Source organism: Lissotriton vulgaris, chromosome 1_2 (genome assembly GCF_964263255.1).
Source record: "Lissotriton vulgaris chromosome 1_2, aLisVul1.2, whole genome shotgun sequence".
Classification (NCBI taxonomy): domain Eukaryota; kingdom Metazoa; phylum Chordata; class Amphibia; order Caudata; family Salamandridae; genus Lissotriton; species Lissotriton vulgaris.
Window position 1 is genome coordinate 177,484,693 of NC_141686.1, and position 26,180 is coordinate 177,510,872.

The 26,180-nt window shown below is 43.0% G+C and overlaps 1 protein-coding gene across 2 annotated transcripts in view; it reads right to left on the reverse strand.

Moving 5' to 3' along the window:
* The window catches only part of LOC147734821 (scavenger receptor cysteine-rich type 1 protein M130-like), a 119,301-nt gene that overhangs the window by 63,386 nt on the left and 29,735 nt on the right, over nt 1-26,180 (reverse strand). For both annotated transcript variants that reach the window (XM_086953079.1, XM_086953080.1), the window contains exon 3: nt 19,505-19,669. In XM_086953079.1, coding sequence (XP_086809205.1) covers nt 19,505-19,669 — 165 coding nt within the window. The remainder of the gene's footprint in view (nt 1-19,504; nt 19,670-26,180) is intronic.

Below are 26,180 nucleotides of genomic sequence, written 5' to 3' on the forward strand. Positions count from 1 at the left end.
TGTTGTTACCATGTCTTTGCAAAAACCTGTTTGGCTAGATGGTATTAAGCTTTGGTTTGCAGCCCATTCTCGCAACTGAGTCAATAGGATGCCGGCGAAGTATTTAGCCTCAATATCAAGGAGCGCAATCAGGCGGTAGTTTTTTGGAAGGAGTCTGTCCCCCGCCTTGTAAATTGGTGAGATGATTGAGCCACTCCATGAGGCCGGGAGACACCCAGAGTTGTTGACGGATGAATAGAGGAGGATCAACATATCAGCCCAGTATTCCGGTTCGAATTTGAAAAGTGCCAGCGGAATACCATTAGGTCCAGCTGCGCCGTCTTTCCTACCTTTGGAAATTAGTTTCCTGATTTGGGCCGCAGAGGGTACCATAGTTTTGTCTTCACTTGGTGAGCATATTAGAGGTTGTCGACTCTCCGGGAAGATTATGGGGCTCACTTGTTTTGCCTTCCCGATGATTGAAATGTTCGTCGAGAAATGATTCCCAAGACGATTTCGTTATGTGAGATGTTATACCATTGTTTTTTGGATTTAACAGTTTATATATGATCGACCAGAACTGGGCGCTATTGACAACTCAGTAGAGGTGAACACATGTGACTGAGTTACCAACAAAAGAGTCTAAAAACTAGTAAGCCCAACAACCACCACTGAAACTAGAAAAATCGCCCCAGAGGTGCCAGTACAGGTTGAAGTGGGAGACCATGGTCTTCCTGAATACATTGGAGCAGGCTGCTGACATAGTGCCAGACCCCGCAAGAATTTTCCTGGGAGTATCACATTTCAGAGATCCATATCTCTGAACTGGATCATAGTCAGGATTGCTAGTTTGTATATATGGCTTTGGACAGCATTGGGAGTTTAAATATACATACCTCTAGTACAGAAGATAAGTGAGATCAATCTTTATTGAACCATGAATCATGGTGAATGGCCATCAACAAAGGACACTAACCCAAGTGCTGGGTGAAGCCGAAAAGCCCCATCATCAGTTTGTAACTGAAAACAGGGAGAGAGAGACCTGGGAGGGGCTGGTCTTCTGCTTCACAGCACTTGAATTCCTTGAAGATAACTTTGCAGGTAGTAACCTCTGAAGTCACAGATGAATCCAAGGTTGATTGTATTCAGCTGAGTCTCATGGCTTCTTGGCGGCTTGGTCTTTAGAGATGACCTCCAAGCAGGCTTCAGTAAGCATGGTATTTCTATTTAAGTTCTTTAGATCAGGCCCTACACCTTCTCCTTCTCCTTCGCCAGAGAGAGGATGCAGCAGCAAGGCTTCTTTCAAAGACTAAGCCTAGTTCCTGATTACATAACCTTGAAGCATCGCTATTATTGGAAATTAATATATTTTGCATGGAATTCTTCCGGACCTTTGCCTGATGTAGCTGAACCCATTTTTGTTGGCCATAGGCCTCTGTTCACTACATTGCTGCTAACCAGTGGTGCAGTGTTTGTGTTCTTATATACAAAAGTGACTTGTAAATGCTTAGTTCACGGACCAATGTACACAATGTACCCAGGGCCTTTAAATTAAATTACATTCTCCTAGTGGTCTGCAGCACTCATTGCGCCACCCACTAATGTAGTACTGTACAGCATGTGTACAGGTCTGCCATCGCATCCTGGGTGGGAACTTTTAACCTGCCATTTCGAACGTACTAGCAAAACACACTTTTCGCAAGTCCTAAACCTTAATACTTATAAGTCAACCCTAAATGCCAATTGAGCAGGGTGCATGGTATTTAAAAACCAACCACCAGCCAGGTAACCGAAACTAGTCCTTTTTTAGAACAGGGCCAAGCTCAAAAAGGAGACCCCGGAGAGGACAGAACAAAAGAAAAAGAGAAGGAAAAAGAACCACCTATCACGAGAAGTGTGACGGGAACCATCAAGGACAAGAAAACAAAGAAGACGACATAGACCAACTAGTCATCAATATTAGTAAATACCAACTTACTAAACATGAAGAACGGCTATTACAAAAGGGCACATCTTTTGTACCGACGACTAATACAAATCGTTTGGAATTGGAAGTCAGCTTTTTCAAGCTTATGCGTAAATTACGTTTACGCCACTTTTTTGACAATGTATTACCCAAACAACCAAACCAACAAGAGGACCAATTACATGGATTAAGGCCACATAGTACCTTTCAACCTCCAATCAGTCACAAAACCTTGGACCTATTCGAGAACATAGTAAAGCAGGATTTACTAAATTTCAAACACGACAAAAAACACACCAGAAACATTACTCAAAAAGATTTTGACACTCTAAAGAAGATATCAGCCAATAGCCAGATAAGATGCACGAAAGCTGACAAAGGGGGAGCCCTAGTAATCATGGACCAAAGTATGTACGAATTCAAGGTAATGGAACATATTACAGATACCCAAACATACATGAAACTAGATAATAACCCCACAATGGAGTTTATGAACACCTTGAAAAATATCCTTGAAAAAGCACATGAAAGGGGCATCATCACTGACAGAACCAAGAATTTTCTCACCAAAGCCAATCCCAAAAGTCCCACCTTGAGAATGGTACCAAAAATCCACAAAAATCTCATGGATCCCCCCATGAGACCAATAGTCTCAACATGTGGAAGCCTCCATGAGCCGATTGGCCAAATACTGGACAAATATCTTCAACCAGCAGTCCAATCAATGAGAACTTATACAAAAGATACAACAGACTTTATTTCTAAACTGAACAACCTGAAAATCAATCCAGACGACAAACTGATCCTCTGCACCGCGGATGTGCGATCATTATACACTTCCATACCGCATTCTTTGGGCATAGAAGCAATAGAAAAAGCCTTACTGGAGTCCACCATAGATACACAATTTCAAACATTCCTGATGGAACTCATGCTTTTCACTTTGTATCAAAGTTATTTTAAACATCAAGATACATGGTACCAACAACTCGTGGGCATGGCCATGGGCAACTCTGCGGCGCCGGTATACGCCAATCTTTTTATGCAACAATATGAAGAAACCCACATCTTCAAGAACACGGAATGGACAGACAACCTACTGCTACTAACACGATACATAGATGACATTTTCATCGTATGGAAAAATTCCACACAAAAACTACAAAAACTACTGACAGAGTTTAACCAAATTGATGAACGTATACAAATTACATGGGAACTATCGAAAGACAGTGTCAACTTCCTCGACGTCAAAGTGTCAATCACCGAACAGGGATTTGAGACAGACTTATTTGTGAAGCCCACCGACAGAAATAATATGCTCCACTTCACGAGCTTTCATGAACCGAACCTAAAAAAATACCTCCCATTTTCACAAATGGCACGAGCAAAAAGGATCACATCAAATCCCATTAAGTCTACACAAAGAATTGAACAAATTGTCACCAAATTCCAGGACAGAGGTTACCTACTTAACATCATTGAGGAATCCAAACAGAAAATCCTGAACACAGACAGACAGAAACTATTACAACCTGGTCCGGAAAAACAACAGACCCGCATAGTGGTAGTCTCCAAATACTCCACAGCCACCACGAAATTCAAACGGATAATACATCAACACTGGCCTCTATTGAACCTGGAACCGGATTTCAACCAAATTTTCGTAGAACCTCCACTATGTGCCTTCACTAGAGCCCAAAATCTAGGAGAACTGGTTCAATACAAACCCACTGTGAAAGTTAAATACACAGGCACTAAACCTTGTTTGAATTGCGGGAACTGCAATTGTATTATAAAGGGAAATGTAATTAATCACCCTATGAAGGGCAACACAATTAAACTTCAAGTCAATGCAACATGTGACTCTAGCAATGTAATCTATGCCCTCAAATGCCCCTGCGGGAAACTCTACATCGGCAAGACGGAACGAAAAATCAAGACAAGACTCATAGAACACAAGTCTAATATCAGATTAAAAAACAGCAAATCTTCAATTGCCACACACTTCCAAGAAGCAAAACACAATATTTCCCAACTCAAGTTCATCATACTGGAAACCATTGATAACAAGCATTTACAATGCAATGGTCTCGCCATTCTTAAAGTTAGAGCTATTGGCATTGCTCATGACATTATTTATATTTATGTTTTTTGTTTTTAAAACATAAATAAATGGCATTGTAATTTACAATGCCAATAGCTTAATCGCTCGCAAATGCGAGACCTATTGCATTTGCACCCACACAGAGCCACACACACAAAGCCAGCCACACACACATACAGAGCTACCCACACAGAGTCATTCATATAGAGCCACCCACACAGAGCCACCCACAGACAGAGCCACCCACACACACACACAGAGCCACCCACACACAGAGCCACCCACCCACACACACACACACACAGCCACCCACACACACACAGAGCCCCACACACAGAGCCCCACACACAGAGCCACACACACAGAGCCACACATACCGAGCCACACACACACAGAGCCACACACACACAGAGCCACACACACACACAGAGCCACACACACACAGAGACACACGCACACAGAGACACACACACACACACACACAGAGCCACACACACAAAGCCACACACACACACAGACACACACAGGGAACAGAGGCCTGAAACAACGCTCACAATGAGGGAACAGGGGGCAGGAAAGCCAGCACAACCAGGGGGCAGGAGAGCAAGCACAAACAGGGGGCAGGAGAGCAAGCACAGCCAGGGGGCAGGAGAGCAAGCACAACGAACGAGGGGGCAGGAGAGCAAGCACAAAGACGAGGGGGCAGGAGAGCAAGCACAAAGAACGAGGGTGCAGGAGAGCAAGCACAAAGAATGAGGGGGCAGGAGAGCAAGCACAAAGAACGAGGGGCAGGAGAGCAAGCACAAAGAACGAGGGGGCAGAAGAGCAAGCACAAAGAACGAGGGGGCAGGAGAGCAAGCACAAAGAACGAGGGGGCAGGAAAGCAAGAACAACGGGGGGGCAGACGCCAGAAAACTGACACAATCAGGGAACAGAGGCAAGAAAAGCGAGCACTCACCGGAGGACTCGGCAGCTTCTCTACTTCTTCCGGCAGCGGTCCAGCAGAAATGGCTCCAGAAAATGCCCCGACATTTTAGGACTGGAGGGCGTGTTTTTCATTCTCTCCTCTTCCCATTGGCTGGAATGTAAAATTCCAGCCAATTGGAAGAGGAGAGAAAGAAAATAGAAAGAACATAAAAAACACCCCCCCAAATCCGGGCTTGAACGGAGTGATGCCCCTCTCCTCCAATGGCTGGCCTCCGTTTAGGAAGCCAGCCAATGGAGAAGAGGGGCGGGTTCAATCCCCCATACCGTTTTTAGGTCTCGGCCTGCGTAGGCTGCGCTTGCGCAGTCTCGCTGGTGAGACATTATGTTTTACAGTATGTGTAAAACATAATGTCTCACCAGCGAGACTGCGCAAGCGCAGCCTACGCAGGCCGAGACCTAAAAACGGTCAGTCCATGATCTAGTGCACTCACATCAGAAAATTGTTACTCTAAATTGCTGATTTAATCCTGCCTGCAAAGTGAACATGGCTCCCATCAATAGTTATTAACTCGCCTTATTGAAAACGTACTTATCCTGCTCCCTTCATAAAACTTAACAGATATCTGGTCCTCTTAGGACTAGACTACAGCAATATTACTGAGCATACAACAGTTTCAGAGATACAGACTCAAGTGGCCAGCATATACATTAACTGAATTAACATATACACTCAACCACTACCTTGATGTTGAACGATTGTAGAACCTGCACAAGACCTTGTAGGGCATTTATCTTCAAAACCTTAATACATTAGCACCAACAATTTGAGATCAAGTACAATTGCTCAGATCAACTACAATGAACTCTGATTAAAAAAAAATATATGGACGAGGCCAGCCACTAGTCATTCACTTCATGACATGCTTAATCAAACATTGAGAACACAACGAATTTACCAAATGTTCAAGAATTACCTGAAATGGAATGAGCCCTATTTAGACAGGTTCTGCTGACTACACTGTCACAGAGGTATTACCCACCCCTCCTTCATACCCCTCCAATGGCAGGACTGATTATCCTTCTTGCATCTGGTTTATCAAGCTAAACTCATGCCACCAAGCACATAACCCACCCAAGAGAAGTTCAAGTCATCCACTAGACACTAATTCAGCGATCCTATGGGTCTTACAGTGCTCCAATTATTGTGAATGTTAACTGGCAGTTGTATACCACACAATATGCTGCTATAGTGGCATCTCTGTGCCCTTTGCTAGGCTAAAGAGAGACTGCGAAAATATTTCGACTGTAGACAAGCAACAACTCTGGTTTTGTGGACACTGCAAATCTCAAAAATCACAAATGCTCATTAGAGCAAAGGAAGGAAATGTACATCTCTCTCCTATTTTTCAAAATAAATACTTACATAACTTAGAGAAAGGCACTCACTGTATTCCATAGAATTTCCGTACAAAAGTGTCTAAATATTGATACTGTAATCACAGATGGGAAAGCCTCAGGAACCTGAGCTCTAATTTTGCATAAACTAAATTGTCAAAATATGGCTGCATGGTAAAGTTCCGGATTAACATGAATATGAAAATGTCTTTCCAAATACAGAAGGCAACAATGACCCAGCAACTGATCCAGAGGTCAGAGATATGACAACCATTAAGGAGTGACTAGGAAATAGACAACAATCTCTAAATGTTGGATTAAAAACAAAATGGCTGTATTAATTCATACTTAAAATTATACCATTTAGACAAGGCTACAAAACACCAGCGAGTTGTATTTGGTAAAAAAATACTGTTTCACATTGACAAACGTTTAAAAAAGGCACCATAGTGTGTTTTGGACCATACATGGGTGAAAAACAGCAGATTGTAAACATACATCTGGATCCTCCACAACAGAGTGAAAATGTATCTTTTTTTTATATATTATTTTTTTTTTATATTTATAAGCTTTATTCAACATTTTGTCATAAAAGCATTCACCTAACCCTATACAATAAATACTACTTATAAAAATACTTCTAAAAATACATATTAAACATTAGATGTCGAATAATACATAGTAAAAGGTCATAAAATTACAACACATTATTACAATTTAAAAAGACACATTCCATAGGTTAAAAAAACATGCTGTATGTCGCAAGAAAACAATTTAAGGATATACATAATATCATTATAATACAGTAGCCAATAGTGATCGGGTACGAATTAGCCACGACCACGCCAGATATTTTGCTACACCAACCACATATAATGTTGTACAGTCTGATTCGAGTATCCTAAGGGCTTCGGATTGGCTTCGGGTTCCCAACTTTAAGCAAACCGGTTTTAACCACTTACGTCTGGGGGTCGAATACAGTGGACAACAAAACAGAAAATGGGAGATGTGTTCAATTTCCTCATTACAATGGTGACAATGTTCATCCCATGTCTGGGACCAATGCTTCTTAAACGCATTTAAAGGTAATGTACCAATGCGAAATTGAAAATAAAGTTTTCTATCATACGGTTTTTCAATTAGGTCCCAAAAACATTCATATGATGGATACATTTTTAGATTTAAAAAGCGAGATGTTAGATTTGCGCTTGTACTGTCACTAAACATTGCAAGATATATCATTTCCCAATAAAGATCTTTTAGCTTTTCCTTAGAAGGAAAGCAAGTTGGGTCTTTGTTGTCCCATAGGTGGTCCAATTTCAATTTTGTAAGTAGTCCCCGCAACTCCCTTAGCCATGGGATAGTATGGAAACGATCGAATTTGATGACATCCATCAATGCTGCTGCATAGTGGCCTAGCTCTGGGGTCACCATAATTCGCCTCCAATATAGGAGGGGCCGAAGCCTCGCTATATCCACAACTGATTTTCTGCCCAGGTCTAATTTTAACGGAATTGTTGGTGTACTTTGGGGGACCATTACGACCCCTCTTAGAAACCTATTTTCAACTCGGCCCAGTTCGCTCAAGTTTGAGAAACCCCATAATTCAGAACCATATAAACAAGCCCCCAGGACTTTCATGGAATAAATTTCCATAACACAGTTCACAGGCTTTGTCAGGGAGGTTCGGTGTTTTAGTGAGATGGCACCTGCTAGCTGTCTAAATTTTAGAAGGGTTGTAGTTATGTGATGTTTCCAGCTCATGTTTTCTTGCAGAGTGATGCCTAGGTATGAAAAAGAGTCCACTCTTTCTAGGGGTGTTCCTTTGTATTTTATTACACCCTTAAAAGAGGACTGCTGATTGAGGCACATGAATTTCGTTTTGGTGGTGTTTAATTCTAGGCCCCTTTCATCACAATATACACCAAAGGCATCAACTACTTTTTGTAACCCACTAGGGGTGCGGGAAAGTAATAATGTATCGTCCGCAAACATGAGAACTGGTACACGAGAGCCGGCTATTACAGGGGCGTCACTAGCAATCTTCTCCAGATGTTTAACGATACCATTTATATAAATAGAGAAGAGGGTTGGCGCTAGGACACACCCTTGCCTTACCCCACGTTCAACCGGGAAGGAGTCAGTTACCTCTCCTTGTTTGCCCCATCGTATTCTTGCGAAATTATTTTCGTGTAGGCGAACAAGGAGTGTGAGCAATTCCTGTTTTATGCCTGCATCCGCCAAGGTCTGCCAAAGTTTTTCCCTGGGGACCAGGTCAAAAGCGGCTTTTAGATCTACAAAAACTGCATACAATGTCCCCTTCTTCAGGGTGACATTTCTCCAATAAATTGTTAGAAAATGGAGAACTTGGTCGACGCTACTAGTTAGGGGCCTGAACCCAGCTTGATAAGATGACAGGATGTTATTTTCGTCGATCCATTGCTGCAGTTTATTTTGCACTAGTCGGCCCATTAACTTTTGAGCTGTGTCGATCAAACTAATGGGTCTGTAGTTTTTAGCCAAGGATCGGTCGCCTTTTTTATATATGGGAATTATTTCGGCTCCCTTCCATGAGGCAGGCACGTTCCCTCCCATAGCCACTGCATTAGCCAACATTGTAAAGTAGGTGCACCAGGACTTCCGGTCAGATAGAAAAATGTCAGCCGGAATTCCATCCATACCTGGAGCTTTCCCCCCTGCTACACAGTCTAGTACAACACTCACATCCCTCTCAACAAATAGTGGTGCTTTGTAGTAAACTTGTGGAGGAAGGCTAACATTATTAAACATAGGGTTACGGGCATACTGTGGTTGAAAGTATTCTATCCAACTGTTCTTTGCGACATTATTAACAGGCTGGGGTGCTATGCCACCCTTTGCCCATTTTACTGAGGCCCAGAAGCGCTTAGAGTCCTTGGAGGCACATATCTCCTTAAGTTCTTGCCAACAATCCTCGTCCCAACGCTTCTTAGCTGATTTTTGAACCTGCCTATACTGGTTTCTCGCCAGCCTTACTGCTTCAGGCCTTCCTAGTCTTAATTCCTTACTAAGGTTGTCTCGAGCTGCCCTGCAGCTCTTATCATACCACCCCCTGGTTTCTTGTAATTTCTTCATTTTATTTGTGGAAATTTTTTTATGGAAAAAACTTTGGATTGTAGTAAAAAGTATCTCATGGGCAGCCATCATATAGTCAATAAAATCAGTCTGTCCAAAATGGGACTTGATCTTAGCAACTTCACCCACCACTACTTTCTTTAGAATCTCTATTTTAGCGAGATCTTCTAGGAGCATACTCCACTTCAAGTATCGGGAATTATTAGAACTTACTAGGTCCTGAGTAACCATATGATCCTCTCTAGGATACTTAGATATATCATGGTAGGTATGTAGTGTCAGGCACAATGGATTGTGATCACTTTCAATCTTAACCTTCACTTCCATATCTACCAATTTATCCCAGAACCTTACGTCCAGGAGTATATAATCTATCCTACTGGCCGATCTACCATTATCAAAGGTATTTTTCCCCATGGAATCTGACACTGTCCGACCATTTGCTGCTCTAAGTCCTCTTGAAAGACAAAAACTTTTCAGTTGTATTGCTACCGTGCTCCATTTCCTAATTACAGGGATATCTAATTGGGGTATACCCCACTTGGTATCCTCATCTTCAGCCAGGACTTTATCCTCCTCACCCAAGGGTTCGAAGGTAGTATTAAAATCCCCGCCTATTATTATATGGGTGGGGTCTGGTAGCTGTTCAATATTATTCTCGAGGCACGATAGGGTCTCTGATGATTTACCCCTGGCTACTCCCCTTGAATACAGATTAAACAGGGCTAACTGATGACCATTTTGCCAAGTAATATCAAGTGCCAAAATGTCATTTGAGGGTATAGACCTTTGCTTAACCGAGCAATTCAAAGTTTGGCGTACCCAAATTAACAGGCCCCCCGAGGGACGTCCCACTCTGTTGCTTATTGCCGGGACAAAGAAATTCAGATACCCTTGCCTGAAAATTGGTGTAAGCAACCAAGTTTCTTGGAACATGATGATATCGTACTGGTTTATGAAATCAACCCAATCTGGGATGTTTAACTTATTAGTAATTCCAGCTATGTTCCATGAAATAATTGATAATTGCGGTTTAGCCTGTTGAGAGTATGTCTGAACAATATCAGGAATATTTAATGTTTCTGCAGGGTCTACTCCTAGTATTACATTTTTATTCAATCTCGATGACAGCTCAACTTCCTCCAATGTTCTTTCCTGTTCCACCTGGGCTCTATTTTGTTCTTCCAAGAAGGAAGTACAAAATACATCTGGGGCTGGTATAGATTCATCTAACATGGAAATCTTAACATGTCCTTGGCCCAACTGCATATTCAGGGTAACAGGAGAGACACATGCGAGTCAATCACACTCATTTAAGTCCGTTAACGCAGAATATTGGTTATCCAAGCTTAGCCCCCACTCACATGCTGGGTTGGTTCTGGCCCTTCTATTTCCCACTACTGTCCATTTGGTTCTTAATATACTCGGCTTTGCTACTAGACCTCTTCTACTATAGAAGAAATCCAGTGTCAGTGGAACTATTTCAGCTGTCCTACGTTGTGGGGGAAGAATGTTCTGTAGGACATCGGGCAGAACCTCGGGGCCCTTAAAGTTCAAGACCACACAATCCCCTTGAAATTTCTTTGGCTTAGTACCTATCCACCTAACTCTTCTTGCTGTAAGCAGATCGTCTGATAGTTTTTCCTTGCCCCAGGGGGATATATGCATGTTACTACTCAACCACTGGAGAGCCTTGTTTCTTAAGGAATCTGAAGACTCGATCTGACCAGTTTTCAGCATGGGTGTGTTTGCTAGTACTAAAATAAGTGGCGAGGCTTCAACAATTAATTCAACTGGGGCAGATTCTGGGTTTAAGGACTCAGGAATGCTGTTGCCCACTAGTTGGGCTGCCTCCGAAACTAGGGCCATGTCAGAGGTATTATCATTCCTAGGGCTAGCTTGTTGGACTTGATCTGAAGAAGCTTGTAAGCCATTATTCATGGTCACCCCTAGTGATTTTCCCGCAGTCTCCATTTGTTCAATTTTAGATGCAACTAGATTTGGTATTTCCCCCACCCCCTCATTGGTTTTCCTTAACAGGGACTCTAGCTTGTTGACCTTGGTGACTAATTGGTCAACCTTTGATATGAGGGGTTTCATTAGACCTAATAGTTTGGACTCTAGTGTACCCATGAGCTTAATTAAAAGGGTGTCCTCCCCTTCTTCATTTTCATACTCTTCCTCCCTTATCCCATCCTCTTTCTTTCTCTTTGCTCGTCTAGGTGGGGTTACAGGTTTGTTTTTAGAAGAGCGTAGCCCGCCTCTTCTAGGTGGCGCCTTAGTGATCCCTTTTTTTGCTCTTGGAGCGGGGACCGGTGTTGGGGGTGTATTGCTTTCTATAACTGACTCCTCAATTGTTACAGATTTATCTTGGTCTTCTAGGATGATCAGATCTGTAAAGGGGTCAAGTTGTTGGACCACAGAGGTCATTGAAACATTAATTTCTAAGTGCTCAGTTGGGTCTTCACTGGGGTCGGTGGCAATGAGATCATCAGTTACAGATTGAGACTGGTTGATTTGGGCACAAGGTGGCGAATCCCCCATACCTAGGGAGGACCTCCGATTATTATTAATTTTTGTCACTACCTGCACCAGGTAATTATGCATGGTATTAGCCGGGGTGACAGGCGTTTTTTGTTTGGACATAGTAAACAAACAATGGTTGGCAACAAGGCTCTAGCAATAAGTAGCAAAAAATGGTCCAATTACACTGTAGATGTAAAGGTGTATTACCTTGCCACTGTTCAATTTGGAGGGTGGAAGTAAGAGGGATGGCCCAGTCCAGTCTCTCACTGTCTAGAACGGGCTAAAACGGGCCCGCCCTTGGCCCGGGCTTCGCCCGGCGTCCCGCTCGCGTCCCGCGTTGCGGGTGGACCCGACTTTTAAGGCGCCTCCTGGCGCTAGATGGTGACGCGCACAGCGTGCGCTGAAGCAGGTCCCCCTGGGGTACCGAGTCCGCTCTGCTGCCGCTGATGTCTCCTGGCGCGGCGGTAGCTCGGTGTGGAGCGCGTTTCCCTCTTGTAAATGGCAGAAATGGCGTGGAGTCACCAGGTAGGTCAAGGTGAGGCAGGAAAATGTATCACATAAGCATACTCTATTTCTCCCATTAACAATGACCGACAAAAAAGCTGCTCATTTTATTGCTGCTCATGTCCCTGAGTTGAGAGGATGATGGGAACGAGGTTTAGGCGAAACCCCAATTTAGCTAAATAATAAGGGCTGCATGTCACGAAGGGGTTGACTATAATAGCTGATTTAAAAATGATTCGAAGTCACAGCAATATAAATATGACTTGATATGACAAGAACCTTCTTAATATTCTCCAATACGAATTGTGCAACTGCCCTCAAGTACAGAAAAGAAATATGCATTTTAGGAAGTGATGCAATTGCTACTCCTGCAGCACAAAATATAAAAATATAACTTCCATAAATTGTGTTTTATTATCATTTTATCCTACATTACAATTGAGGTACCTGCTCAAACAAGACCCCTCAGCAGTATTTTGAAGCAGAAACCCGTCTAGGCAATTTCTGTATATTCAGTAGTTTTTCTAATCCGCTCTCACTGTGGTTGAGCAAAATCGAATTGCCTCTAACATTTTCAGACAGCTCTGTGAAGGTGATAATAGAGCTGCTCCCTGCTGTCATGAGGCAGAAAATGGCATATGGGGCTAGAAAGAAATAATACAAGCATTTGCAATGCGATAGGTGTCGCATTTACGCTACTTTGAGCTATTGGTATTGTAAATGACAATGCCCTTTATTTATGTTTTTAAAACCAAAACATAAATAAAAGGCATTGTCATTTAAAATGCCAATAGCTCAAACTTGCGTAAATGCGAAACCAATTGCATTGCAGATGCTTGTGATCTGGTGGTTTCCAGACAGACTATCGGTGCCTGCCACGAAATGCCTCTTCTACCACTTCTCCCCTCCAGATCAGTAAGAATGCAAGATATGTGGGATGGGGGTGTCTCCTGCCCCTCCTCCTCACTTTCGTCAGCCCTCACAGTTCCTTGACAGGAGTGCCCTGGTCCTCGGAGCGCTCCCCTCCCACCTGCACTATCTGAGCCCCACACCAGTAAATCACCAACTTCCTAACAATACAGAACGGAGCCACTGAGCTCATGTGTGACCTGAGGCACAATGCCCACCTCACACTCCTGATAATGCTCCACTGTCGTCGGATTAGAAGAAAGTTTCAATTGAGAGCATGACGAATGTGCTGAGTGAGGGCAGGAAGCGATGCACAAATACCTGACCCCTCCTCAAAGTCTTGCACGACCACGCTCCAGGGTAAATGTCCAAAAGCTACCGCCCCTCCAAAAGGCAGAGTTTGCCTTCTTAGAGCCAACTCACCACATGACTGTCCAGGTGCAGGCGACCCACTGCAGGGTTGTGTTGCAGCTGCTTCACACGGGAGCCCATCAGGCGCTTGTCAGAATCCTTTCCCAAGTGCATTCTGGTACTTGCGGTTCAACATGGTTTTCCTAATGGCAGTCACTGAATGCTTGGGCCGCATCAGTTACCAGCACTTGATAAACATTGTTTGAGGAGGCTTCATGCCAGGGGGCACCTCCTGCTTCAGTGATGTGAATCTACCTGCAGCGTCTGAGCAGCACGACTGGCGGCCTCTTGATAAAGGTAAAGAGATGTGTGCTGATGCACACCAAGGGTTGTTCACCTCTGGTTTGGAGACACTAATGCGAAGTCAAGAATGAAAAGTACAACTGTGGAAAATAGTAAACGGCACCGCCCGGGATGCACTGAGAGCACATACATGACGGTGGAAAGAGAGGACCATACACATGACAACAACGATCCTGGTGATGTCACACGCACAGAACAGGGAACGTCGAACGTGAACTACACCAGGACGCCTCCCTCTCCAATCATATTGGATCACGGCGCATGCGCAAGCACTGTGCTTTAATAGCACGACGGATGAGGTGCGCTCGCTAAATTCCAGGTTTCTAAATAAAAAAGCACTATCCGTCCACGCTTGTGCTGTCATTCTAGGCATGCTTCTGGTCATCGGCTGACCACGCTCCACACGTCAATGGTTGTGCTTTTTGGTCAGGTTGGTGCAACTGCGGAAATGGTAATGCCGGCGCGAAAGCAGTGGGAGCGCATGTCGCCGTGAGCGTGCACATCGGATCGCCGGAGAAGACACGCCGACTTCCGAGGCTGCCTGCTGCCTACACTGACCCACTGCAGAGGGAGAGGGACACGCAGGAAAGAGCCAGGTGAGTGGGTGGGGGGCAGAGGGTGTGTGTGTGTGTGCTTCCGTGTGGCTGTGTGCGTGTGTGATTGTGATGTGCACGGCTGGGGGGGGGGGGGTGCTGGCATGCTGGCTGGCTATGCGCGTTCACGATGTGCAATCGACGCTCGTGCACCAGTCGAGCTCCCTTGAGGAGCATCTCCGTGACAATAGGTCGAGAGAGCTCGACCTAAAAAGGAAGGTAGAGACAATACGAAATACCTGCTCCAACGTGAAAATACCTGGATCCAAAGATTATCTACACAGAAGCCATTCGGCTTAAATGACAGAATCGAACTCTCTTGTTACCTCTAAATGTTGCAATTTGGAGCCCTAAAAGGCTTCCTGTGTAATTACACCAAATGTACTGCAATTTGCATATTTTTTATTTGAATTGTTAACTCTATAATCACACTAATGTTTATCCCGGGCCATTATGTTCTCATCACTCTGAACCCACTTGAGCTGTCTTTACTTCACCTGGTATCCACACATTAATACTGTGACACATCGTACTCAATTACACCATTAACTTTACCCAATTCTAACTTTATTTTAGTTTTTGAATTCTGACCCGCTGAATAACACACAACAATATCTGACCGCGAACGCGAGTCTTTTCTCGCTATCTATGATCACGTGACCATAGCATTCGTAAATGATTAAACGCGGCAGTAGACGTTCCCGTCCTGACCGGCGTAGCGAGTGGATTACCTCCAACCCGAAGCTCCGTTAACCAGGTTAGTGTACCGACAAGCTTAAAACCCTGAACGTGATGAACCACGCCCGACGTATATTTACCGATCCTATTCCCTTTACTTTCAGAATCACGGTTCATAACGATATCGGCACACGTAAGCAACGCCAGGAGCTTTCATTTGTCTTCCCCACGGGTATTTAAGTTTTTTAAGGTGACCACATAATACGACACCTACCCTCCCCCACACGCCCTGTAGCGTCCACTACCCCTAATTTAAATCACACACCATCACGAATTTACTACTTTAGACTCACTCCATGCAATTTGATTTTGTTACAGTACCTTTCCCTGACGAAGGGGCAGATAGTAGCACCGAAATGCATTGGATTGACACAAGGGACAGTGCCAATATGTTAAGAATGGATTAACTTATGAACATAATGTACTTATGAAACTCATCAATGAACTGTCATGTTAAATAAATGTGAAAAAATACAATGAACGAAGTATGAAACCTCTTTGAATCACAGAGGAACCATAGTGTGCACCCAAGGATGGGACCAGTGATCCACTGATCTCACTATCCACATATTTAAAATAGTTGGACATGTATATTTAAGGATGTACATGCCCTGGCAGTGAAAAACCTCCTAAGTTGTTTTTGTATTGCAGCAAGGTTAGCTCTTCCAAAGGAAAATATTGTAATATTATAACAACTTATGATGCATAGGTGTTATTGTCTTAGCACATTCAGTTTAATGGTAAAGTAGAATTTTATATTACTATTTTTAAAAGTTCACTTTCGGAAAGTTGTCATTGTCCTGCGTACAGAAAATGTGCCTTTCTGCCAGTGTCCTGGACCTGTTAAACTACAGGGATTTACTCCCACAAGCCTTTCCAGAAACCGCCCAGGTGACCAGTTCCAACTCGAGTTGCCATGGACCCTGCTGCTGTCCTCTAATGGAGTGAGTCTTGACCCACAAGGACTGTACCCAAGGTCCTGGACCCTTGGCTTCTGTCAAAGTGTAATCCTCCTACAGTTTCCTAAAACCTGTGATTTAAAAGGTTTTGCTAAACCTTTTGCTCTAAGAACCGACAGGGGATCGTGACAAACCGACCAAGATGAACCGACAAATGTGCATCGCACTGAGTGAAAGAATCTGGTTGTTTCCACTAAATACATTTCCTGCAAGAGTGAATCTGATCCAAGATGACTGGGGAGATGGTGTCGGGCCTCAAGGAGCCCTCTTCATCTACACCCAGCAGCCTTGCCCGGCTGGAAGAATCAAAGCTCCAAATAAGTGACTACCTAAAAAGGTAGAAATCTTCACAGGATGAAGGTGCAAGGAGAATCTGGCTGGAAAGAGACCTTTTCTGTGTGCAAAATTCAAATATATCCCACTCAGAGCTTTGCCGCTAAAAGCCAATGGCTTCGCCAAGACCCCGTCCAACAGCTATTCAATGACATAGTGGTTCAGCCACAGTCTGATGTAAAGCTACTACTGCGAAGAAGCCATGCCAACTATCTTGCCAATCGCAGATAGATATTCTTTAGGTGTTTGTAAGAAATTGGGTGCATTAGTTAAGGGGTGTGGTAACAATCCTTGTGTGGATGAATCACTAAAGTCAATAAATTTATCTTTGCTCGGCCACCTGTTAGCTATGCCACAGATCGTGCAGGTTTACCTTAAAGTCAAAATAAAGCACAAGAAAAATCCAAAACAAATTTAGAAAAAAAAAGTACATTTTAATTCATAGTGCACAAGTAGGAGGGTAGGGACTATCAAGGGAACAAGAACAGACGATGGACTGGGTCCAATACCAGACCACAGATCTGGAGGCACTGGTGCCTTCCAAGGATGCATCTTAATGAGATGGTCTGTGTCCCATTCAGCCCCTTTGGTCTGTCAGCACATCCCCTCTTTACTTTGGTAGCCCATTGAGCTCATTGTTTTAGAAGGTGTTTAAGTTCCCTGGCTTTTTGCTTTGTACACCAATTCTCTGCTGGGACCTCATGTGCCCTTTTCCCCCTTAGCTTGTCACAGTTAGCTGCTTTTCTGAGGCAGATCATATGTTGGGTGGCTTTTTCCTCACATTCAAATTTCCTGCATTTGCCTGCTAGGCTTGAAGGCCATTGCCACCTACAAAAGCCTGATTGGCAATGGGTGGATCTCATCTCACCACCCTTAGAACAAGCAGGTATTCATTTGCAGTCTACAATACCTCTTTTTATGATCTCCAGCAAATTCAAAGTCTGAGTGCCTATAGGACAGTATATCTAAAACATACTGAGAACTCGGTTTCCGAACCAAGAGTCCTTGGCAGTGTAGGAAAATGCCTCTTTTTGTTTAGTCACCCCTTTTTTTAGGGGGCTCATGCAGCTGTTTTTTTTTTATTTTATGGCCTGTAACTATGTACTCCTCCTAACACCACAAACACCCTTCGACTTAGAATCTTTTTGGTTGCACAGTCCTGCGGAGGACAGGGACAAACAAGCCAAGACTATCCGATGAAGGTGCATTGCGGTTGGGGCAAAATTCAGGTTGCTCTTGCTTGGAGATTTTCCACAGCAGTAAATCTGTTTAAGAGGGATGTCTTGTTTTCTTCAACTACAGCTTGCAGACTTGCACCACTGGAAGAATCTGAGCTCAAAAAACAAAAAACTGCTAAAGTCTGAATGCCGAAATCTTCACTGAGCGAAGTCACCTAAAGTATGTGACTTGCGAGAGACTGTCCTTGGTTGAGAATTTGGAGCTTTCCTCCAGAAGTCAAAAGATTCACCGGGACCTCAACTGGTGGAAATCTGGCCTAGTGGAGCAGTCTCAGCCACAGCCTGCTGCCTTGCCCTATTGAGGATGTTTGACTTCTATAGTCCAAGTCAGAGTTAAAACCTCCGACTAGGACATACTTGGGGGCTTATTTACAAGCCCCTTGCGCCACTTTTGCGTCATTTCTAACATTGGGAAAGTGACGCAAAAGTGACGTAAGAGGCTTGTAAATCTGCCCCTTGGTTTTCTTTATGCAAGTCACACTCCAACATGGTTGGCCTTAAATCGCGCCTAGGTAGCCGTCAACCGCACCAGGTGACAGTGGTTGGGGATTAAGGCTTTTTGGTGGTATTATCATTAAAAACAATTAAAAATCAGATCTTCGGTTTCTCTGATTGGATGTTTGTCATTTTGGTCATTACATTATTTTGTATTTTTATAAATTTGAGTGGGATTTAAATTGTGGCAAGACATTTTAACACTTTTGAATGCTTTATACTTTTCCTTAAGTAAAGCTTGTCTGCTCTGTGCAATAGCTACCAGTGGCTGAGCTCAGGTTTACATTACTAAAATCTTTACTGGGCTTAACAAGAATAGCAATATTATTACTTCTGATGGACTACTACCCCACCCCCCCAATAATAATTCACTTTCCCACCACGGGCATTGCGATTCAGTGACTAGCCAAACCATGATCTCTCAAAGGATTAAGCATGAGAGGAGTACTGGGAAGCACTCAAAACAATTGTGGTACCACAAAGGCAACAAGTAGCAAGGCTTTCTCATGGACAGTGAAAAATGTACAGCTTCTGAATGCTATACCTTTGTAATTGAGGCCCTAAGTACGTCATCACCACAAAACTGTTGGTTCTATCTGGATAATCCCTTCTAGGTGTGAATGGGACTTTTGTTTATCAGCTGTTTTGGGAATTTTTGTCTTTTTATCCACATAGATCACAGAAAACATTTTACAACCTTCGTTGACTGCAAACATTGAGGGACTGATTAACAAAGGTAAACGTAATTTTTGTGTACGTTTACGATTCTGTGCTATTTACGTACAAATTTACAAATAGTATATTTTTCACTGTCCTATGTTTTTATGTGTGGAGTCTTCGCCAGGAGTTCCGAGCCTCCGCGATAATAAAGATACTACTTGTAAAATTTGTTTGTGAATAGCAAAAAATAGCAAAAGTATACGTTTACTTTCATGAACCAGGCCCTGAGACTTTTCCTATAAATCCTTCATTGTCATGATAATGACAGTGACTCGCGTCCAACTCACCTGAACCGGAACACATAATCCACTGCCCTTCTTGGTCAAAGTTTTCAGTGGTGGAACACCAGTATCTTCCATCCCTCCTTCCTTCTGTGGTGCATGAAAAGAACTTCTTCCCTTCAAATATAAAAGGAATGGCACAAAAGGCCTTGCTGGAATTTCCAGGGAGATCTACAATGCCAAACAAAATGATGACGTTTTGCTTAGGAGTAGAGAAAGCATAAAACATTATAAGATGTTTTTGTACATGCTGGTACACAAAGTAGAGTATACTATACCTCTAAATATCAATTCTGTTTTTAATGTCAATAATATTATTACTTTCTTTAGTGGAAAAAAAGAACCTAGAAATAATACTGCAGTCAAGGGTCAACAAGTATCCGCCAAAAGACTCCATCAACTATCTTGAAGCTAAATCATTCTTTTGTTCATTTGCATTCTCTCTACTTCATTCAATCGTCCTCTCTTTGCTCTTTACATTGAGATGAAGACACTCAATCAATATTTGACACTCAAGGTCTGATTCAGAATTGGCTTTGCTCACCAAAATACACCTTTGGTTTGCAGAATAAGGATTGACAGAATAAGGAACTGTAACCCCATGAAATGGCAATATGCATATTTTATCAAAGGGGTACAGCTTTGCAAACACCAGCTTAGTTTTATGAGAGAGTCCATGGGCATTTCTGGTTAGTAGCAGAAAAAAAAGTAATTTTCCAACATTATGTAGGTGATTACGTAATCTAAAGGTACATAAATATAAAGAAGAATGTTTCTGTTTATACGCTGCCAAATAGAGCTGAACACTCTCATAATTGACGTGGGTGTAACACAAATATTGCCTGGAAGAATAATGATTTTTTAAATTAAAATACCAATTTTGCGCATTTAAAGGTATAAGTCTTTCACATTACAGCTAAGGTTAACTTCACAGGTGATTCAGCAGTGAAGCAAAATCAAAACATGTATTTATTTGGTACTTATTTTATTTTATTTACTTGGTGTGAGCTGTTTGTCATCTCAAACCAAGGGAACATAAACCAAAGATGTTGATTGAAGTTTTTCTACTGAGGTTCAGATTTGTGAGAAATCTTCAACGAACTTGTGATAGATCTGATGGGGGTCTTTGTGTGTTCTTCCTCTCTAGTTTCATGAGATAGCTCTTTAGCCTGTTTCTAGTGTCATGACTGCTACTGACATCATCCAGTGCTTAATTTGAGCCAGTGGTTTCCGGTGCTCGGCACCATCACTTAATTGGCAAGACCGGAGTATGTAGCAGTCAGCCACAAGGTGGTGCTGTCTAGCTAATTAGGAGATGAGCAAAACAACAGTTATTACTTCAATATGCATTAAAAATGACTATAACCTGCCTTCCAAGCCATTCTTTTAACTTTGGGGGGATGAGATAGTCAGAATTGTCACTCGTGTGTGTGTGTTGGTTAGTAGTTGTGTTGTTACTATCATTGGCAGAATAGTTGGGGCAATATATGGTGCAAGCTGTAGTGGCCCTCATTTTTTAAACAAATTAGGCAGTGCTGGAGGCAGGACACATTTCAGAGGCTGTCACCTCGCATGAGCAGATACAAGAATCTAGAAAACAGACGTGGGATTTTATGTATGGCAAGTACATTTTGGTGAGAGGAGCGCCAATTTCTTGGTGGAGTGAAGCAGTTCATGATGTTTAAGTAGTGTGGAAAAATGATAATCACTTTGAACACACGAGTTATCAGCTTTTACCGGGTCCTCTCTGTAGCAGAGAGCCACCCAGCTTTATAACATATATGAGTGGTAGGTGTGTGTCTGCAAAGTTTGAATAAGATCCTGGTTGTGAAATCTAGCACCTAGTTAGTGGGGTAAAATAATGCTGAGAGAGACCCACTAGAAGACAGTCGCAGTAGTCCAGCAATCTAGATATGAGGAGAATTGAATTGAAGGCAAGGTTGCATTGTTCCATGCTCATGATCAAATAACATGATGCTGTGGTAGTGTTGGTAATGCATTTTTCCATGTGCATTATTGCACTGAACAGCACACTAATGGGGAGATTTTCCATCCTTTTGCGTTGGTTTAGCATTACAAAAGTGACAGTAAACAGCGCAAATTCTATTTTTTGTTATTTTCTTTTCAGCGCAAAACCTGTTTTGCGCTGGAAAGCACCCTCTAAGTGGCGCAAAGCACTCCTACATTACTTTGCACTGAGGGGCCGTTACATGGGTGGAACATTGGCGTTCCTGTGTAACCACCCATGGCTTGTGACACAAAACCCTATTTACAAAGATTTGTAAACATGGTTTTGCGTCAAAAGTTAACGCCTCTTAAAAGGAAGCGCTAACAGTAGAAATGCTTTAATTTCTTTGTGCTTTTCCTACTTTGGATGCGTGCTGCACTGTGCAGCACTTATGCAAAGGCTACCCTTCCTGTACAACACCTATGCTGCACTCATGCACACACCCTAGCGCTACGGCGCTAAGGTGTGTGCCTGCCGCTTGGAAGCTAAAATCAGCGCCCGCGCAAGGGAAAGGAGAGGAGAGAGCCATGCCCCTGAAGATGTGGTGCTCTCCTGCTCCCTTTCTGTCACGCAATGTAGCGCAGCCTCATGGTGGACTCCGCTGCGTTGCGTGACTTTTTAGAAAATATCCCCCATAGATTCTTAGCTGAGGAGGTAAACATCAGGCTGTCTGGGTGAAAGATAATAGAGGTTGGAGATTTGATTGGATTAGAGGACGAGGGAAAGTAGAGGGCTCCATCATGGTAGAACTGACAATAATCATCGACAGGGCTACCCAATGTTGAACTACAGCGAGACAGTCAAAGATTTGTTATCACAGACAGAGAGTGAAGGTGAAGAAAGAGATGATCTGTGTGTTGGCAGCATAGAATTGTTAAGAGAAATTAAAAGAGGAGCTGGTGTCACTAAAGACCGTCTCCAATAAGAATGTCACATTTTTGTGCATGGTCCATCCTATACATATGCTTTACAAGATCCCTGACAATGCACACAAAATGGACGTACCTTGGCATGTACAGTGCAAAGCATCATAAGTATCATTGCAAAGGCAAATTTACTAACCATGTGCAATGTAGTGCAACATAGCACTTTTGCATGTAGCCCCAAAAAATTAAGCAAACAACAACAGGAGCGACAAGTTTGCGACTATGCGAGCTGTATAAGAACAAGTTCCTCCCCTTCAGCAATGCTCTTTCTGGTCAATATTCTAACCAACAGCAGATTTCTCTCAATTAGTATATCTCCGGGTGCCAGAGTGAATCTGGAAGATTTTTCAGCATAGCACCTGCATGCCAGTAAATAGCAATGTGCAGTTCTGTGTTCACTCCACTCAGCCACATATCAGCCACAGTTCAACCAAGCACACAAGAAAAGAAAAATTCCCACAGCAATCCAAGCATTGGACCAAGTAGAAAGTAGGGTTTCTGGCAGAAAACTAATGATAGATGTGAAGCAATATCAGGTATGAATCGACTGCAGAGTGTGTTGAACATTCCTCATTACAATATCCAAAGTTATTCTCATGATTAGTTGGCTCTCGAAAAGGAATCATCTTGAATTATGTTGAGTCAGGTGGTAGTTCGCAATAAACTATGAAGTTGTGCTGGACAGTAGCAACTGTGGCAATGCCAGCATCCAGTTCGACTATGGAACTTAATGTTCTGCATATACTTGGAGACGTAGTGTGCTCTAATATCCACGGCTGGGAACTCAAGCTTGTAATGTTACGGTTCCGCTCATGGACAGGTCATTCATAGTTGAACGATCCTGAGAGGCTATACTCTGAATTTCTCATGGTATCTGTGATACTATGGAGGAACTACAACATAATGTTGATCCACATGATTGATGGACACTTCTTTGTTTCTCCTTGGACCAGACAAAGAAGTCAGGATAACAGTTCTGTTGCCTTTTATCCCAAAATCAGAAACGCATGGTCTGTATTATGGTTCAAATGCCTACTTGTCATGGATCTTCTCATAAACGAGGTCGCCAACATTGGGAACACACCCGTCAGCAGCAGTTATAATATTCACTTCACAGGTGGTTATATCAGAGTGTTTGACATTAGGCAGACTATCCTAGACTCGCTAGAACCACTGCAAAACATTCAAACATTCCTCCAAGTCAAATGTATCTTCATTAACCACCTTCCCAGAATTATCCATGCTAGGCCCCTACATAGGAACTCCTAAGGAACTTCGTATAGAGTGCGGCCTCCAAAAAAACTACCTAGGCAAGTTATTTAATGCTCTCTGAACACCATACCAGTCATGGGACCAACTAAGACCTGAACTTATTACCTTAGCAGGCTTATTTATTCATGCTCATGTTCAACTAAACAGCTTGACTCTGCCCTCACTGGGTTTCTGAATTGCAGACAACCTCTTAGAGCAGGCATTGAATCCCCATAAGCCTTAGAGAAAAACACACGGCTGTTATCTGAGTGAAACAAATGTACTGCCTCGATTACTAGAAGACACTGCAAATCTCTTGCATTTCTCGGTGGTCACACCCATAGAAATGGAGAACATGAACTAATTACTACCAATATGTATTTATATCAGTTACCAGAATTGTTAGGACCAATTCGTTCCAAATAAATCCCCTTGAGGGGATATTGGAGACTGAGAGAGAAGTTGGTGAGGTCCACTTGACAGCGGAAGCCTTAACCTACTACCTAACATAATCTCTAGTCTATTTATACAAACCAAGTCACCATTAGCATTGATGTATTGATTTAGTTGCGTTTATCCCTGCTTGGGCAGATGCAAATCCCTGATGAGCTTCTTTGATTAAGTCTAATCTGGACAGTTTATTGGGAGAAATTCTGTATCCCACTCCTGGTAGTGTGACTACAGGAGTATAATCTAAATTAAGTGTGGAAGAGTACTTGGGATAAAAGCCCGTGGGAGGCTTTCTACCCTGCTTGGTTGTGTATGTGGTTGATAAGATATATGTGTGTATCTTCATGTGAGATGTGGTTAGGACTGCTACTCCAACAGTCTGAATTCCAGCCTTCACAGCTAAGTCGGATGCACAGATCCCTTTGGTATGAACACCCTCATGCTGATGGCCCAAAGTGTCCCTCACATGAACCAATGAAAGCTTATCTTGTAAAACAGCTATTCTTTCCCAAAGCTGTTTATTCTTAATGGAGTTTCCCTTTCAATCCTAGAGTCCATTCAAATAGCAATGTTGCAAGTCAACATTGTAACCTTCCCCTCAGAAGGATGAGTCAGGCACGATGAGTGTGGGAACAGACAAGTTAGCGTTTTGTAATGAAAGCAACAAGGCATGAAGTTCTGAGGGTTGTGCAGGGCGGTCACTTAGTATTTTAGTGTAGGTGCGCAGTAGATAGAACTCACCATTCTTCATCACACCTTGCACTGCTGTGCAGGTTGTGGAGTACTTATATTTTGTTCCAACTGCCGGTTGTGCAGAGCCATCTGCATACAATATACTCTAACATGAATGAATGAGAAAAGTAGCTGGAGTTGGAGCAACATGTTGGGCATATTGGAGAAAAGCTTGTGTACGAAGAGTGGGGTCATACTAAAACTTTAAATTCACTGCACCCACTTCAAATGTAGGGCGCGGTCATTGTGAATGCTTGTCTTAGTGCCTGCCTCTAGTGCTGGTAAGGGAGAAACTACAATCATTAGTCCTACCTGCTCAAAAGGGCGCTCATTCTAAATAGCTATCTGCACCGCTACCAAGAATCTTTTCAATGGAAGCAAATTGTGCTTCAGCTGGGTAATATAAGAGAGAATTGTATGCTATAGGAATTGTCTGTCCCTCGTTGTACTTCACAAATAGGCCTTACCTGAATGGCCTGGCATGACTCTGATAACCAGCCTGGTTTTATTGTCCCAGGTTTGTAAATAATTAGTCTTTAGCAGGTCTTTTAACAGCATCTAGGGTCTCAAAGTCCATCCATTAGTAAAACAACTCATAGGCATACACCACATGTTCAGCTATTAACGTGTAACTGCCCACCCCACATCAGGGACACCAAGGGTGGGTGAGTAACTGCAATCTGCCAGCGGAGTTTGTGGAGTTTAAAAATGCCACATGCCATTTGGAGTGGGAAGTTTGCAAAAACTCCCCACTCGTAGCAGTGCAGACTTTACTAGTGACACAGTAGGAATAGTTACCTCCCAAATGGTGGCCATCCATTGTGGCGCAGCCCGACCACCAGTTTCTCCTAGCTGCCTCTGTGTTTCTGCTGGCTGCTGCTCACTCCGTTGAAAAGGGAGAAGCCTCCACTGCTCTGTCTCTCGGATTCAATGCGGGAGCCAGCTTAGTGCAGAACCTAACCCCCAACTCCAAGGACAGCAAAAACTGCAGTGCACATGTAGTATTGCATGACGGCGAGCCTGTCCCGATGAAATCCCATGATGGGGTCCCTAGAGTCCAATAAAGAAAGGTTTCAATCGATGCAAGTTCCTCCGTCACGGCGCGGAACTCTGCAGAATTTTACTGCTTTTCCTGTAACTCTGCAGAATTCCACAGAGTACAACTGTGTGAGCTCCTTGTATGCCTACTCATGACCTGAGATGCTGAGTGACTGCTTCCTTGTAATTGGCTCCTATTGCAGTAGGTGCTGCCATGAAGAATTGATTTAATTAAAAAATGAATTATAGAATTAGAAAAAAACACAAAACAGGGAAT